The 18,991-nt window shown below is 36.2% G+C and overlaps 1 protein-coding gene across 29 annotated transcripts in view; it reads left to right on the top strand.

The window, feature by feature from the left end:
- The window catches only part of dmd (dystrophin), a 249,405-nt gene that overhangs the window by 220,671 nt on the left and 9,743 nt on the right, over nt 1-18,991 (top strand). For 7 of the 29 annotated variants that reach the window (XM_087236504.1, XM_087236512.1, XM_087236503.1 and 4 more), the window contains 4 exons: nt 3,143-3,208; nt 5,319-5,477; nt 11,717-11,960; nt 18,253-18,367. In XM_087236504.1, coding sequence (XP_087092630.1) covers nt 3,143-3,208; nt 5,319-5,477; nt 11,717-11,960; nt 18,253-18,367 — 584 coding nt within the window. Of the gene's footprint in view, nt 1-3,142; nt 3,209-5,318; nt 5,478-11,716; nt 12,620-12,690; nt 13,048-18,246; nt 18,368-18,991 lie in introns of those variants that run through there. The other 22 variants (XM_087236511.1, XM_087236502.1, XM_087236507.1 and 19 more) reach the window with 6 other exon arrangements.

The following is an 18,991-nucleotide window of genomic DNA, read 5'->3' as shown; positions in this document are numbered from 1 at the left end:
ATGTCAATGGTTTTGTCAGAATGAATATGTATTTTATGTACATGGCACAGTGATGTGTGTTACTCTTGCTTGCAGAGTTTAATAACAAAAAAGTTCATTTGTGTTAATCTTATAAGGTTAGTTCACCCCGAAATGAAAATTCTACCATCATGCACTCGCTCTCATGTCACTCCAACCTTGTAAGAAATTAGTTCATCTTCAGGAACACAAATGAAGACATTTTTAATCAAATCCGAGAGAGTTCTGTCTCTCCTTCAAAAGTATGTTCGTCCACAATGCTTTTTCAAAACTTTCTTGAAGTGATTAAGTTTTCTGAAGACGTGTCAGGTCACCTTTAGTTCTGCAGTGATTTATACGATGCAGATTGTATTAAAGCAGCTTTACAGAGATGAACATTCAGTAAAATGAGTTGTATGACGTTTCGAATAAGTTATGAATAAAGCACAATAATTCAGCAGAATGCAGGTTTTATTTGAGTTATTTCAGTTCAATATGATTGTCATTTTTGAAGGATGATTCAGTGTAGAGCAGCTCTACTGACCCAACCGATAAAGCCAGAGGAGACTTTGGTAAGGAAACAAAATGACACCATTAATGGAAGAAACCAGGCTCAGTTGGGTGACCAGTGCTCCTCTGACCATGACCCCTATACACAATCACAAATCTCTGTTACCATTTTAACAGAAGTCATAATTTAAAGATTTTGACTTAAGCAGGCTACACACGCTCCACATGTCTGTAGTTAGGCTAAGGGCTACGGAGCCCTGATGACATGCAGACAAATTCACCAGCACATGTTTAGAATAGTTATCTTTAAGCTAGCCTAGTTATGACTTCAATTAAAAATTATTTTTAGAGTGTATTTCGTACCTGTATGTGTTCTGTTGTTCATGCAGGCTTAAATGCCATTAACTAATTTGTAATTTAATTCTTTAGTTTCATAGATTTAGTAGGATCATTCTAGGAACAAAATATTACATTTTATAAGCAATTATTGAAGTATAACTTTAATTAAAACAAGGATATGCATTATTAAGACAAGGTCCTGGAAGCGAATTTGTAATTTGAATTATCAGGGTTCATACGGTCATGAAAAACCTGGAAAAGTCATGGAATTTTGACATGGCCTTTTCCAGGCACAGAAAAAAACGGAGAAGCCCACAAAGTTTTGGAAAAGTCATGGAAAACATTCTCTATTCTTGAATATAGGTTAGTTGTTTTGACTTCTTTTCTGTCCTTGGCCAGTCACATACTCTCACATTAATATTGCGGTGTAAGCATTATCTAAATCAAGTTTACATAGATATAAATATAAATTGAAACTAAATAGATTGCTGCGTGTTTTACGAAATGCTGTAATACATTTGAACATGCATTGTTTTTCTTTTACCACACATTTGTAGACACTGCATGAAACATTAGGTCATGAAAATTTACTTGAAGTCTTGGAAAAATCATGGAAAAGTCATGGAATTTTAGTAGTAAAAATGTGTATGAACCCTGATTTATGTTCAGAGCTCCTACTTATACTTAAAATAGGCTAAAAGTCAGTTAAACTATAGTATAAGATAACACACACAGCTGCCTAAATAAATAGGCTGTAAAATACACAGTTGATCACTTAGGCCTATTAAAATATTGTTAAAAACTGTACTGAAAGAAAAGAAGTGCTTATCGAAGTGCTTTAATTTTAGACGGTTATTTAAGATTTTTTTTGTTACAAAAAAATTTGAGTACTAATTAAAGTAACCTACTAGAGAAATTTCATGTCGGCGCAGCATCTGAGTGCCATTGGTTTACCGGCGAGCAAGCACAAGACCATAGAGCAGAATGCTTAGTTGAGCATCACACCACTCAGCTCAACTCACATGCTCTAGTTGCTACAGTATATCAGTACAGTATGTTCACTATGTTACATAACTGCCCCCTGCTGGCCATGTATTTCTTGTGTTAGTAGACCAGTGTTTCTCAACTGGTGGGTCGCGACCCGGAAACATTTTCAGTGGGTCGCGGAGTGTGTGGTCAAAAACACAACAAAAGTTTAATTTTAACTTATTTTGACATTTATTTTGAAATGCGTGCACGACAACTGTAACGTTTGACATATGAAATTTCATTTAATTATAGCAACAAATAAGTCAAACGCAAGTATGACTCCGAATATTTAAAGTATGGATTTACATATATTGACAGCAAAAAAGACGTAAAGCCTCAGTGTGTCATAAGAAGTGAGGTGCTCTCACAAGAGAGCATGAAACCTTCTAAATTAAAGAAACCAGACAACATGTTTTATTAACTGTTTAGTTCATGGTAACTGAACCTTTCCTTACCCTAACCACTGTGTACAGTATTTGTCGTTTTTACTTTGTAATATTTATATAATTTGATACATTTTGTTAAATGACAGCAATAAAATATTGTTTATTTGTAAGTCTTGGTGATTTTGATTTATCTGTCACTACTTTTGTATTTTAACAAATAAATACAAATTAATTATAATTCCTAAAATTATATTATAGTTCCTAAAAATTTGGGTCACGGCTTGATGACTATGTAAAAATGTGGGTCCCATGGCCAAACCAGTTGAGAACCCCTGTGTTAGACCATGGTTTTCTGCCGCGCATTACCGCAGTAACATGTGACACTACTTTAGATCTCTCGCACATTCTCTGTAGCCACATCTGTATGAGTTCAGAAAACATCCAAACAAAGGTTTAAAGGGACAGTCTGACAAAAATGATAATGACCTCATCATTTACTCTTGCCTAATGTCATTGTAAATCTTTTGAGTTTCTTTCTTCTGTTGATCACAAAAGAAGATATTTTGAAGAATGCTGGTTGCTATTAGTATTATAATAGAAAAAATACTATGGAAGTGGGTAAGCACCAACCATTCTTCAAAACATCTTCCTTTGTGTTCAACAGAAGAAACTCAAATAGGGTTTGAACAAGTGAAGGATGAGTATTCATTTTCGAGTCAACTACCCTTTAACAAATTCAGAAAGCACCAGTTGATGACAGAATTTTTGATTTTAGGGGTGAACTCATCATTTAAACACTAAAGCTGTGTGAATTTACTGACGTGAATGCAACTGCATGAGCTGTTCATGAATGAATACAGAATGACATTGTGTTTCCACAGGCTAGCTGAAATGGAGAACCGAAATGGCTCGTATGTGAATGACAATGTATCGCCCAATGAAAGCATGTGAGCTTGCAACTCCTTTACAACCTACCGTACAACGTATTATAATAACGTACACTACTTACAAAAGCTAATGCATACATTTTACTGCTTACGGTTGCATAAGCACTTAGCAAATGTGGAGTAACTTATATCCTCCAAAAACATGAATGATTATCAACTCACCCTCATGCCATTCCACATTAAGTTTCATTTTTCGGTTGATTAAAGCATTTCTCAAATCAGCTCTCTCCACTCGAGTGGCAGAAATCGGTGATAAACCCATTATAATATTTCCAGATTTAATACAAATAAAAAGCTTACGAGTAAATGCTCTTATGCTGCAGTTTTTTTTGTGGAATTAAAACAATAGGATTGCTTTCAGACCAGCTTACAGCTCACAAGCCGACTGAGCTGGTGTATTTTTCAGTCATTAAGAGTTTAAAGCAGCAAATGTTAATTGAAATCTTGAGCACTGACTGTATGTAGTGAACTGGAAATAGAAATGAGCCATTCCAGCATTATGGATGTGACATTTGCAGTAAAAACTAAAAACATAAATTTACAGAGAAAGTTTACATTAACATTATATTAAAACATCTGTTTATATTTTCCAAAATTACTAACCACGGAGTTAAGGGATCGGAGAAATATCAATCCGCAAACATACACTTGCCGGCCACTTTATTAGGTACACCTGTCCAACTGTTTACACAAATTTCTTATTAGCCAATCACATGGCAGCAACTCAGTGGATTTAGGCATGTAGATGTGGCCGAGACGATCTGCTGCAGTTTAAATTGAGCATCAGAATGGGGAAGAAAGGGGATTTAAGTGACTTTGAATGTGGCATGGTTGTTGGTGCCAGACGGGCTGGTCTGAGTATTTCAGAAACTGCTGATCTACTGGGATTTTCACACAACCATCTCTAGGGTTTACAGAGTGGTCCGAAAAGTTCTGCGGCAAAGGTCAGAGGACTATGGACAGACTGGTTCCAGCTGATAGAAAGGCAACAGTAACTCATATAATGCAGAAGAGCATCTCTAAATGCACAACACGTCCAACTTTTAGGCAGATGGGCTACAGCAGCGGAAGACCACACCGCGTGCCACTCCTGTCAGCTAAGAACATTGAACAATAGAAGATTGGAAAAACATTCCCTGGTCTGATGAAAGCAACGACCTGTCCTGCCTTGTATCAACGGTTCCAGCTGGTGGTGATGGTAATGTAATGCTTTGCAGGATTTCTTGGCTCACTTTGGGCCCATTAGTACCTATTGAGCATCAAGTCTACATGTCAATACCTGAGTATCGTTGCTGACCATGTTCATTCATTCATGACCACAGTGTACCCATCTACTGATGGCTACTTCCAGCAGGATAACGCACCATGTCATAAAGCATGGATCATTTCAGACTTTTGAACATGACAGTGAGTTCACTGTACTCAAATGGCCCCCACAGTCACCAGATATCAATCCAATCGAGCACCTTTGGGATGTGCTGGAACAGGAGATTCGCATTATGGATGTGCAGTCAACAAATCTGCAGCAACTGCGTGATGCTATCATGTAAATTTGGACCAAAATCTCTGACGAATATTTCCAGTATCTTGTTGAATCCATGCCACAAAGGATTAAGGCAGTTCTGAAGGCAAAATGAGGTCCAACCCGGTACTAGTAAGGTGTAATTAATAAAGTGGCCGATGAGTGTATTCTATATTTTTAATGAGGAAAATAAACATGCGTTATGCATGAAACCAAAGAAGTTTGCGGGTTTGCAGTATACAACATACTTTGTAGAAATTCTGTGAATTAAACTCCTTAGCCCCCCAAAAATAACGCTAATCAAAAGGACATAGAACAAAAACAATAGAATGGGAAAAGCTTCGTTATGGATGTACGGATGTGAAATTGGCACTTGTGTGACTTTGGTAAATCAAATATAATTGTTTGAAAACATTAATAGAGACATTTTTGAGGATTTATTGCAGTACTGTTTTATACAAGCCTACACAATAAAAACCTAGAAAGGGTTTTGCTATTTTGGTGAAAACTTTCAGTTTTTCATGGCAAGGTTGACATTTGCATAGAATTGCTCTTGTGCTGATGATGTTGCTGTGGTTGTTATTGTAGGGATGATGAGCATCTGCTGATCCAGCACTACTGCCAGAGTCTGAATCAAGGCTCTCCTCTCAGCCAGCCGCAGAGCCCCGCTCAGATCCTCATCTCAATGGAGACTGAAGAGAAGGGAGAGCTGGAGAGAGTGCTCAATGATCTGGAGCAGGAAAACAGGTTTGATTGCTTGACCACTTCCTTTACAATTACAGCGATTGGATTTTGAATGAAGGGAGCTTGCCTGCTTTCTGTCTGCATATGTCTGAGTTAGAGCTGAATTCTCGGAAAGCCTTATTTGCTTGCGTAGCAATTGAAAAAAGAAATTGCATCTTTTATTAAGTGTCATGCTGTAGGTCGCCAACTGAAAATGCTTTCAGCAAAATGCAAATACATACAATCTAATACAACCCAACTTATTTTGTCCACTTAAATTATAGATTCAGTTTAATGCTATACAGTTGTTTTTAGTTAATGTTATTAGCCCCATTAGAATTTATTTTTGATCGTCTACAAAACAAACCACTGTTGTGTTCAATGGCTTGCCTAGTTAATTTAATTAAACTAGTTAAACTTTTAAGCTGAATTCTAGTATCTTGCTAAATAACTACCCAGGTAGCAAATAATTCTGGCCCAGGTTTGGCATAAAGCTGGCACAGCAGGCATTCATTCGGCATTGGCATATAGCATGTGAGCCAAACATGGCTGGGTTTTGGCAGAGGTGGCACCGTCTTTAAGGCGACACACAAGGCTTGGGCCAGAAGTCAGATGTAGTATTTGGCCCAGATGTTGAATATGTGGACCACATGAGTTTGGCCTATCTTGACCCACATTTAAAATACATTTAAATTATTTTTGAGTGATGAAAGTAATTCAACCAATCAGCCTTCTTCGGGAAAAAGCATGCCCATAGTGCGTCTAAAGCACAATGCTTCATGGTTTTATAAATTTCACTGCAGTCGTGACACACCAACATATCTGGCCCAGTTCAGGCCCATGGGTTATTTCCTCGGCTGAGACTTGGGCCAAATATCTTCCATGTTATCGTCTGGAAGCCAGACTTGGTCCAGTCATGTACCAAAATTCACTGCAGCATGTTGGATGAGCAAAAGCTGATTGTGTGGGCCAGAGAAATATTGCTATGTGGGTAGTAACTTATTATGCATTGTCATCATGGCAAAGACACAAAAATAGTTATTAGTAATTAGTTATTAAAATTAAGGCAGCACAATATATCGTTTCAGCTTTGATAACGCAATGTCGAATGTGCAATAGTCACATTATAGAGTAATGATTATAACTAACCAGAAAACACAGTTCAGAACATGTGATTTGTGGAGTTGTTGCAAAGTTTATTAGGATATATTTTTTTAAGGCCTGCAACTGTTTGATTTCAAGTGAGTTTAAAGCCTTTGGGCACAAGAAATTACAAAGTTTACTGCTTTACCAAAGATAAAGTGTGTTAATTTAATACAGTAAAGAGTATGCAAAGTTTATTTCGTTTACATTTGATTATTGGAATGTCACAATACTGGAATTCGGGACCAATCGATACTGAAATAATAAAAAAAAAAAAAACGTCCATTTTCCGTGAACATTTGAGCGCGTTCTTAAACACTGCAGATCTGCCATTGTGTTCACCTCCCCTTACCTCTATTTACTGAGTGTAACCACAGATACAGGGACACTGGAGCATTTTAAAGCAGCGATTCATCAGCAGATCTCTAGTATGTCAGCTTATAGACAAACTAGCTGATTTTATTTCGTCTGTTTTATGCAGATGCACTCCCCTACAAATGATTTCAATCAATATAATGGCCCATTTCCACAGAGAGATACAGTACGGTACGGGTCACCTTTATCAAGCTTGCATTTCCACTGCCAAAAGGGTACTCTTTTGGTGGGTGTGGTGTATGATAGAAAGTTTCAGACCACGTCATTTTCACTCAACGAAATGTCAAAGCCGTAAGGGTCGTTCACATATCATACGAGAAGCACTTCACAAAACAGTTGCCTTACGCACATAAATACTTGTGTATAAATGTTTATTACTAACTTTTCTATGAACATGATCTGATTATGACTGCAGATCAATAACAGTGCAAAATAGCTTACTGTAATGTCTGCAAATATATAAAATAAATAAGTAAATGCAACATAAATGAAAACATACAGAGCCTTGCAGTCTCCGATATGTTATCAATTTCAGAAAAACTACACACAGCAAACATTTAGTTCTTATTTAGGTTTAAAAACAACATGAAATATAGCCCACGGTCAGTGCAAACCTCTCATCTGTATACTTAATCTTCACTAGCACTTGTAACCTCTCTAAGAAAGTAATTCCGTCATTCAGAGTTTATAATAGTCTAAAAGGCAATAATAATAGTTAAACATTGCAGTTTGTTTACATTTGCTGAAAAAAAAAATGTGCACCTTTTTCCGGCTTCTCCTTTGTTTTTTTTCACGCGTCACTCTCGTCTCGTTTCTCAAATCATCGGGTTTCAATAGCACGTCAATAATCAAGCACACGTTATTATCATTAGCTCGAGAAGTTTGTTATTTCAAATATAGAAGCGCACGCGAGCGCAAACAAGAAAGTGAAACCGCTCGCGCTTTAGACTGTCTCGTAAAAAACTACAGCATAGGGTAAAATCTGCTCTTCTTCTGGGTTTTGTGGCTGTTTATCAAGACAACGACAAGGTTTGTTTCAGCTCGGGTCGACCGTGACTCGTTATTATATGTATATATTATTATGGTGTAATCCTTAGGCTGTGTATTTGAAACAAAGCGGTTCCTTTGTTTTTATTCTGGCTTGTTACACGAGCGAATGACGCATCTCTGTAAACCAATAGCAATCAGCTCCGCCTTTTGGTACCCTTGGTACCCTTTGCAAAGGTTGACTAAAAAGTGGTACGGTTCGCTTTTAGGCACCCTTTGACAGTGGAAATGGCCATAAAAGCCTACATAAAAGGGCCATAACATTAGCAACTCTTTCCAAAATAGGGTCATCTTGTAAAATCATTTCGCAATATATGTCGCAGTCATTGTCCGTTTTTTTTTTATATCGTGCAGCCCTAATTAAAAGTATTGTTTAAAATGTGTTGGAAAATAATCTGTCCATTAAACAGCACTTGGGCAATGTTTAAAAACGAATGTAAAATTTGTAGGATGGCTGATAATTTACCCTTCAACTGTATATCTTATATATATATTCTTCAGCTGCATTTTATCATATGAAGTCTCAGTATTTGTCTGTGCTTTGGATCAGTGGTTCTCTGATATTTCAAACTAAGTGTCTTGAATCAGACCATTCAAGTACTACCTAGCACACGACTCATCCCACACTGCTGAGTCAAGCACGTGGGCTACACATCGGAGTCTAATATTACTCATAGCCAGCTATATTAAAATCATGAATAGATGAGAAAAAGACTTCAGAGATTACGAGCAATAATAGCGTGGTCATACGGCATGCTGGAGATTGTTTATACTGAGATTACGAGCTATAATAAAGCGTTCATGCAGGCAATGTAGTTGTATAGACTGAGATTAGGAACTATACTAACAAGTTCATGCGGGCATTGTAGTTGGAGATTACAAGTGATAGTGACATCTTCATGTAATTTTAAAGATTATAAGCAATAATAGCGCACCATAGTTTCTATAGATTGAGATTATGAGTGATAATAGCGTGTTTATGTAGCGCACCATACTTTGTCTAGACAGAAATTAATTCATTCAATATCCTTTAGCTCATTTCCTTTATTCATCAGGGGTTGCCACAGCAGAATGAACCGCCAACTTATCCATCATATTGTTTTACATAGCGCATGCCCTTTCAGCTGCAACCTAGTACTTGGAATAGACAGAAATTATGAGTGATAATAATGTGTTCATGCAGCGCACAGTTGTTTGAACTCATTATTATACTTTATTATCTTCATTTAGAGATAATGAACTATTATAACATGTTCATGCTGCATGCTGTGATTTGTATAGATGAATATTATGAGCTATAATAAAGTGTGCAGCATGCTGTGCTTTGTATTGATAGAGATTGAGCGATAATAACGTCGTCATGCTGCTTGCCATAGTTTGCATAGACAGACTTCAAGCGATAATAACGTGTTCTTGCAAAGCACCGCAATTTGTACAGATGGAGATTACGAACGATAATAACATGTTCATGCATCGCACCATAGTTTGTAAACATAGTGATTACGAGCGATAATAACATCTTCATGCAAGCTTGCCGTAGTTTGTATAGATGGAGATTGAGTGATAATAACGTGTTCACGCAGCTCGCTGTAGTTCGAATAGATGGAGATTTAGCGATAATAACGTGTTCACGCAGCTCACCGTAGTTTGAATAGATGGAGATTGAGCGATAAGAGCTTGTTCATGCAGTGCATCGTAGTTTGCATAGACGGTGATTATGAGCAATAATAACATCTTCATGCTGTTCTCCATAGTTTGTAAACAGAGATTACGAGCGATAATAACGTGTTTGAGGTTATGGGTGTGTTTGTGTTCTACGCCTCCTTTTTCAAATGGTACATTTTCATATGACTGAACTCGTACGAAAAAGCCACTAAACTGACAAAACGTAAAATAGTAAATTTACTCGTGAGCTTATCTCAGTGTGTAGTGCTTCCCACAGGTTTGAAATATACTTGCAGTGTTAGCCGGATTTAAAAACACCATTGTCCCACAGAACATAAATAGTCAACTACATGCGACAAACAAAAAATAATGTGATTTTTAACTTGATTTTAATTTATTATTACACTGTTATACACCTTTTCTTTTCAATGGGTTAAAGTTATTTTTAAAAAGGCTGTTGAAATAATAGAAATTCACTATTTCTTTTACTTTTACGCTATTTAGGAGCCATGTGCACACACTGACAGGTAAAGGGTGCTCTCTCTCTCTCTCTCTCTCTCTCTCTCTCTCTCTCTCTCTCTCTTTCTCTCTTTCTAAAGTTGCTATATTGGAATAACATTTACAGTATTGTCAAAGTATTTTAGATATGTATATTAGATATGTATAAAGTATGTAATATATTAACATCATTAAATTAGTAAAATATACATCAAATGAGAAATAAATATAAAAAAATTAATAAAAATAAAAATAGACATTATTGATTACAAATTTTACTAATTACTAGAATAAAAAGTGTAGATAATTTAAATAAAGCGAATTAGTTGATTAGCCATTACTAATGGTGTACATATATTTTGCAGCCATTATGTGTCATTTTGTTCTTTCCAAGTATAAAGTTTATCTGAGTCAATTATTAAATAATCAATCATTTAATGTTTCTTTCACGGCTGTGCACGCGCATTCAGCTGCGAAATGGTAGTGCAAAAAAATGCATACAAATAATGGCAACTTTAGAAAGCGAAAGTAAAATCCTGAATCCTGGACATTTTAGGAGATTGGGAAACTACAGTCAGATGCATTTTGCCGGAAAAGGCACGTCTCTGGGTCTGCAGAGCATGTGAGAGTTCCTGTGTGAGTGACAGACACACAAAACCAGCAGTAAGAAACGTGCCGAGCAAAAGAAGATTTTCCACTGGTTAATCTATCGCAAATGTTTAGTTTTCTCTGACGTAAACAAAAAAAAAAGTGTAAAAGGATGATAATAATAGTATTATTCATGTGTCACCACCAAATATACTTGAACGGCCCATCCAAGTCTATGTGTGGGAAGGACTGGTGTGGTATGACAGGGTATAGATGACTGAGGTCTTTCCCTCTGTCAAACTGACGCTGATTCAGGCTTCTGGATCGGATGAAATTAAGTTTGCTATTGTGCCATCCAGTGGACACAATCTGAACAGCAGTATATTTTATTGAAAAATTGCAGATCACAGAACAATCTCGCGGGCCGCATTAAATTAGTTTGCGGGCCTGATCCGGCCCACGGGCCGTTCGTTTGACACTCCTGGTATAGACCGGAATTATGAGCGATAATAACATCTTTATGCTGTTCACCATAGTCACAAAGAGATTACGAGCGATAACATTGTGTTCATGCCGCGTGCTGCAGTTTGTGTAGATGGAGATCATAAGCAATAACATGTTCATGCAGCGCACTGTAGTTAATGTAGACTGATATTACGAGCGATAATAGTGTTCATGCAGCACACTGTATATTGTATACATGGAGATTATGAGCAATAATAACTTATTCGTGTAGTATGGCACAGCTTGTATAATTGGAGATTACGAGCGTTAATAACCCGTTCATGCAACATGCCATAGTTTGTGTAGAAGGAGATTACGAGTGTTAATAAAGCATTCGTCCAGTGCACCATAGTTTGCACGGAGATTGAGAGCAATAATACAATAATACCACTTAATAAATGAAGCCTGTTTTCCACTCGTGAAAATTTCTAATGTGTTTACAGGAAGCTGCAAGCGGAGTACGATCGTCTGAAAAAGGCACACGATCACAAGGGTCTGTCACCGTTGCCTTCACCTCCACAGATGCTTCCGGTGTCGCCTCAAAGTCCACGCGACGCAGAACTAATCGCAGAAGCCAAACTACTGCGGCAACACAAGGGACGATTGGAGGCAAGAATGCAAATCCTGGAGGATCACAACAAGCAGCTGGAATCGCAGCTTACACGCCTAAGACAGTTACTCGAGCAGGTGGGTGGCGCATATCCTTAAGATTTTAATCGTGTTTATGCTCTCTGGCAATGAATAACTACTTTTGGAAGCGACTGGAAAGGATTGAGAGTAAATGTCCATGGATTGCGCACCAAGGCATCTTTTAGCGGCGGAATGTGACACTTTTTACGTGCTTCCTTTTAACTGTTGATAGAAGAGATGAAATATTTGAAATGATATATTTTTATGTCAATATTTGCCTTTCAATGTTTGTCATATTTGTAGTTATATATAAATCCTTAACAATGGTTGCAGTTTTATGAATATTTTTCAGTATATCTTAATTAAGTTTATACTGTGTGTTCTGGCATTACTTTGTCTATGATCTGTAAAAGACACATGTAATGTTTTTTTGGAAATTGTCCAAAATGAGGTGTTAAGAGAGGTTTTTTTTTTTCTGGGTGTGTGTGTGTGTGCTGTTTCAGAAGTCTGAAATTGCAGAATAATCTTAGTGCTAAGTTTTGATGCTGTCAGGATGAATATAAAACATGTTTTGTATGATCATAAGCTGGTATATATGCAACTACATGTGCATTTTGTGTAGCTGCAGTTTCCAGGAATTTGTTAAATGGAACAGTCTAAGATCTATTTTGACATAAAGCCTTTCGAAAATGTTACATCTGTTTAAAGATGAATCGGTATATTCTGCAAACTTGACTAACATTTGGGTTCAGTTTAGTAGATTACCATGTTTTGAGTTTGAAAATAGCATTTTTTGTGTCTTAAACCAAAGACTTGGAAATATAAAATGAATTATTGATGGTTATTGTTTTCTTTTGAATGCAGACATCTCTGTTAGCTGTCCTTGCTGGACACTTGTTGCCATTCACTGTTCTGTATGTTCATTAATTCTCAGAATCAGTTCATTTCATTGCACAACACTGTGCAGGCAAACTTTGACTAACTAAGTCATAAACAACAAAACTGATGCATTTTATGAACTCCAAAAAAAGTGTTGTACTCTGGTCATTCAAGGGTTTGGCTTTGTTCAGTCATTCTTTTAAGTTTATGATCATTTTTTCTGTATTTATTTTAAAGATTGTTTAAAAAATATGTTTGTAGTGTACTAATGTGCTTCATTTTATTCAAATATTCTAATCAGGTGCATACACTATAGCCTGTAAAAGAATATTAGGGGTGTGTGATATCAAAGACTATAGAATGCTCAAGACGTGTCACTCGTATAGTTTTGAATAGGGAAATGTGTAACGGTCAATGTGGCGAATGAAGCCCCGCCTTCTAGCACAGGAGCCAATCATTGATTACGATATACTGGTGATTTTACAGGGGAGGGGCTCGGAACAGATGTGAGTTTTGCAGATTATTGTTGATTCGAACGTTTAGAAATGAAACTAAAGAGACGGTTGTAAGATTTTATTGGCGATTCCTAATATGAAATTTTATTGTAATCTTGACAAGCAGTTTTATAAAATTTGATGTTTCCCTATTCAAAACTGCCCGAGAGGCATTTCAAAGATGGCCGCCAAGTGAAATTACTTTCCTTAAAGGGACTTTGGTGATACTGAGGAAAAAAGGGTTTTGCACAATATACATATATATATATATATATATATATATATATATATATATATATATATATATATATATACACACACACACACACACACACACACACACACACACACACACACACACACAGTATATATATTTCTATAACAGTAATTAAACACAATTTATAAACAACCTATTAGTGCTGCTTTATTGATTTCTCATGAATACATAAGTAAATATGACATATTTATCTAGAGGGAAGTCCCTAACTTATTGAATAATGCATTAAATCATTGATTCCAATGTTTCGTTCAAACAGTCGATTTATTTAGATGCAACTTTATAAATGCACTATTGAATCATTGACTGTTCATAAACAGATTTATTTAGGAACAAAACATTGCAGTGTTTCTTTCTTCCGCCATTCATTCACATCTGCAGCTGACGTCAGAACAGCAGAAATCATTGCTACATCACCAACATCACTTTAGAGCTAATATTTGAATAATTCTTTAGCGTAATGTCTGAAGTGATGACAAAACAGGTGATTTTTGACAAGATGCACAAATGTTATTCAGCAACTGTGTTAGGAATTAATTTCAGTTTCGAATTATTGAAAAACAAAACATTCAGTTGTGTAAAATTGAACTTTCTCAGTATTCACTTTTTGTTTGTTAAACTCCTGAATAAAGTCAATATCACATCTGTGATCACAACCAGATATTAATGAAAACAACTCTTGTTTGTGTGTAAAACAAGTAACAGCGTGGAGGCTTAATCGTGTAAATAAAAAAGAAAATCAAACATGCAGTCAAAAAAATCCTTTTGTATGAGGAACTAATTTCTTCAGCCCTTCATTCACATCTGCAGCTGACGTCAGAACAGCAGAAATCATTGCTACATTACCAACACCACTTTAGAGCTAGTATTTGAATAATTCTTTAGCGTAATGTCTGAAGTGAGGACAAAACGGGATTTTGCTCACATTTTTGGATTATTAGGCTGGACGGCGTGACATGCCATCAGTCTACAGAGATTTCCCAGTATATCTCTTTTGCAATCGGGAGATCACAATAATTAACCCCTAAAAGGCCAAAGCAAAACAAACACTACAAGATTACTATGGTATAAATCCAGCAATACAACATGTAAGAAGAGAGAGATCGACTTAGATTGTCACTTATTGTTTTATAACTATTTAACCAGCTGTAGTTTGAAACTTACTAAATTTTTCTCCTCTAAGGACTTATTTTGCAGTATCTTTCGCCATCTTGCGGCGGAACGTCAACCATCTTTGCTCTGCTTAGTATGACAGGCTGATGGTGTCGACGAGCTGACTCTCCGAAATTATAAATATTTAAACCAGGCACTATCCTTATAAATTAACTGCATAGTTGCAATCTAAACAACTACATTCTCACCTAAAAAAAGCCTCAAAAGTACATTATGTTGTCCAAAAGCTACAATATTTGTCAAACTGTAGTGAGTCGCTTTGTCCCTCTTTAGTCTTAGTGTGGGCGGAGTAATACACAAGGGTGAAGAGGCTATAAGAGTGCTGATAATGCTTTAATGTTTCAGGGCTAGATTTGAGAATCAGACAGAACTTGTATGAATATAGATACATACATAAAAGATATAACAGTTAAGTAATTTTAAGTAAAAGCAGTTGTTGTTTTGCAAAGTGAGTGATACTTATGTCAGCTCACGTAACATTATCACACACCCCTACTAGACACATGGTTGAATTTTCATCTTTCTGGTTTGCCCCAAAACAAGCATGATGGTATTTACTTTGAGGTTACTCGTAACTGTGTCCTTATTAAAGCTGAGGAGGAATGCCAGATCTTTTTTAGTGGCTAAAAGAATGTTTTGAGGGGCCTGTCGCTCTTCCTCAAGCAACCAATTTCTCTCTGTAATTGGTTTGTAGAGTTTGTTTGATGTCGACTTCTCCTTCTGCTCGAATAGAGGGGAAATTAGATATTCTGTCTGCATCATATCTTGATGAATCAAGTGTAATTTCTCGATGCATAACCTAAAAAAAACAGTAGTCGGCCGGTGGTCGCTGCCAAATGGAGTGTATATCAGATTTGTTCTTCGACGAAACAGCTTCACGTGTTCACAGCGGACACTTTGAACTAAAATCTCGGTAGACTCCTGCATCACATCTTCCTTCCAGTGGCTAAAGCTTGAAGAACCAGATTAAACGAACTTGCGGATAAATTAGCTCATTTTCTTCAAAGCCAATGGATTATTGGCTTCATTTCTCTGATGTTGTTTTTTTTTTTTTTTGTGTGTGTGTTTGTTTATAACCGTCCGAATAGATTTTTTTCATTACATCTATCAATGTATGTTGTTTTAGTTGCATTAATTACTTCAGTTTTTATCTCTGTTGTTTGCCAATAAACATGTTCTTATATTTAACGTATGCTCATGTGTTTGGCTTGGATTACCAGAATCATCATTCTTTATGCATGAAGGGCTGTCTGGTCTGGTGTTATGAATTGTTAATGGTCGAGGGTTTAAACACACTCATTAAAACACATCTGTAGTGAGGTTTCAGTAACTTGAAACAGTTGTGACAAACCATTTCATCATCAAAACCTTTTAGATACTGGTCAATTAAATTAATTGTACTCGGTGTTACTTATAGTAATACACGAGGCAAAGAAGAACATGGAGTTTGTGGTTGACATTGTAACAATAAACAGACCCCCTAGTTTTTTTAAACTTTGCGATCTCTGAGTCCAACATAAAATCAACAAAAAGTCGCAATTTTTTTTGAGATTCTGCAAAATTCTTAATTTATGCACAAAATAATGGAAAAAAATCAATAATCTCGTAATCATCCCATTCCAAACCATATAATTAAATTAGATTTATTTCAGTTTGCAATTTAATAGTTTTAATTGTTTTGCAAACGCAGCAATTGTGATGTATTTGAGTGTCTCTCAAAAAATAACGTCTCTCCTGCGCCCTCACAATCCTAGCATTACATAATAGTGGGTGGTAATTTTGCAGCCTGTGCAGCAAGCATTCGCGGATGAAGCACAAGTGATTTACATGTGTTCACCGCAAAGAAGCGATCAGACATCCTGTGGCGCAAATCGAGTTAATAACATGACAGAATTTAGGGGTTTTTGCGTTTGACAAACTTCAGATGGCAAATGAAAGTGGGAGCAAACATCTAACAAATGGAGCAATGGAACAGACAGAAAAACAAGCAGCTTACAATGATGGAGATTGGAAGGATGACAGCCGCTGGATGTGACCGAATTGAAGGATTTAATTTTTGTTTTACATGGAAGGCTGGTATTATGATGTGTGCCAAATCGATAAATTATTTTGCTTAACTCTTTCCCTGCCGTTGATGAGAAAAAATGCTCCCATTGATGAATTTAACGGCAATCTTTGTTTTAGGTGAATTACGGTAGGGAAAGCCCTAATGCATTCGGCTAGGACATATGTAGAGAGGTACGTAATGTCAGATGCTCTGTGGAGTGAAATCTGAGAGAGAAAGTAAGATTGTTGTACAACCTTCCTTTGGCTTAATCCCTACCGTTTTAGATCTGTTTTAGATCTTGTCTTGACAAGAAACCAAAGTGAAGAAGCTTTACTTTTATGATTTGTGCCATTGTCATTATAGACTACCTAATATGGTAAATTATACAGTTGCAATCAAAATTATTAAACCCCCTGAATTATTCTGATTGCAACTGTATATTATTTTATATATATACTTTTCTAATTTCTGGAAATTACCACCACAAAGTCAGTGATTTTTATTAGTAAAATCAAAGAAAATGGTAAAAAACTTGGGGGTCTGAATAAAATAAAATATTAAGACAATATATATTTCTATAGCTTAATTTTAATTTGGGGTCAGTGAGAGTTTTGTATTTCTTTGTATTCATTTCGTAAAGTTGATTCTTTTATTCAGCTTGGGTGTTTTAAATTTGTTCACAGTTTATGACTTATTGATCAAATAATAATTAATATTAATTATATTCTTTTGAACTTTCTATTCATCAAATAATCCTGAAAATTTAATCAAGGTGTCCACACAGTAGCACTCTTCAGTTAAATGTTTTCAGAATGCAGCTTGGTGAACATAAAAGAACATTAGATGTACATTAAACAACATTTTAAGAATCTTACCACCCAAAATGTTTAAAGTTGAATTAATATACTTAATAATATATTTAATATAATGATTTTAAAATGCGAGGACCTTTAAATTCAGTGATTAGATTACTGAAAGCCATGTTCAACCTTGACAGCAGTATAGTATATTAAGGTATAGGACACTTTTCATGCTTCCTTTTTCTGGGTCTTATGACGTTTGTGAATGTTTTTGAACACTTTATTAACTGTCAGGTTTTATTTTAGGCTAATATATATATATATATATATATATATATATATGTATTGCATCACATCCCCTATTTTATGTGTATCTTTGTGATATTGTTTTGGCTTGATGATCTTCTTTCTAAAACTCGAATGATGCAAAAACACAGCAACTTTTGAGAGCTCGGGCTCTTGTATTATAAAGGAATTATTCATGCTTTGAGAAAGTCCAATTTTGTGAGAATTTGAAAACAAAAGGAATAAAAGAACACAACATTTTCAATTTGAACATTTATAAATGAATGTGTTTGAAATGACTCTGGAAATCCAGAAGTACAGCCCAGTGCTGATGTTTGCGTCCAGTCCCCTGCCTAATCTATATGGTTCCTCTCTACCTATGTCCTAGCCACAGACTGAGTCCAAGGTGAATGGCACTGCCCTGTCCTCACCCTCCACTGCCTCTCCGAGATCTGACACCAGCCTGGCCTCACTGCGTGTGGCCGCAAGCCAAACCACAGAGACCATGGGTAAATGTCCCTGACAACTTCAGTTTAACCCTAACCCTTTAGCATTGATTATTCTAAGTTTAACTTTACCCCTTCAGCATTGACCATTCTTAGTTTAACCCTAACCCTTCAGCATTGACCATTCTTAGTTTAACCCTAACCCTTCAGCATTGACCATTCTTAGTTTAACCCTAACCCTTCAGCATTGACCATTCTTAGTTTAACTTTAACCCTTCAGCATTGACCATTCTTAGTTTAACTTTAACCCTTCAGCATTGACCATTCAGTTTAACCCTAACCCTTCAGCATTGACCATTCTTAGTTTAACCCGTCAGCATTGACCATTCAGTTTAACTTTACTCCTTCAGCATTGACCATTCAGTTTAACTTTACTCCTTCAGCATTAACCATTCTTAGTTTAACTTTAACCCTTCAGTATTGACCATTCAGTTTAACCTTAACCCTTCAGCATTGACCATTCTTAGTTTAACCCGTCAGCATTGACCATTCAGTTTAACTTTACTCCTTCAGCATTAACCATTCTTAGTTTAACTTTAACCCTTCAGTATTGACCATTCAGTTTAACCTTAACCCTTCAGCATTGACCATTCTTAGTTTAACCCGTCAGCATTGACCATTCAGTTT

The sequence above is a fragment of the Danio rerio genome, chromosome 1 (assembly GCF_052040795.2).
Source record: "Danio rerio strain M-AB ecotype USA chromosome 1, GRCz13ab, whole genome shotgun sequence".
In the NCBI taxonomy this organism is placed as follows: domain Eukaryota; kingdom Metazoa; phylum Chordata; class Actinopteri; order Cypriniformes; family Danionidae; genus Danio; species Danio rerio.
This window is presented reverse-complemented; position numbering and strand designations above follow the sequence as displayed.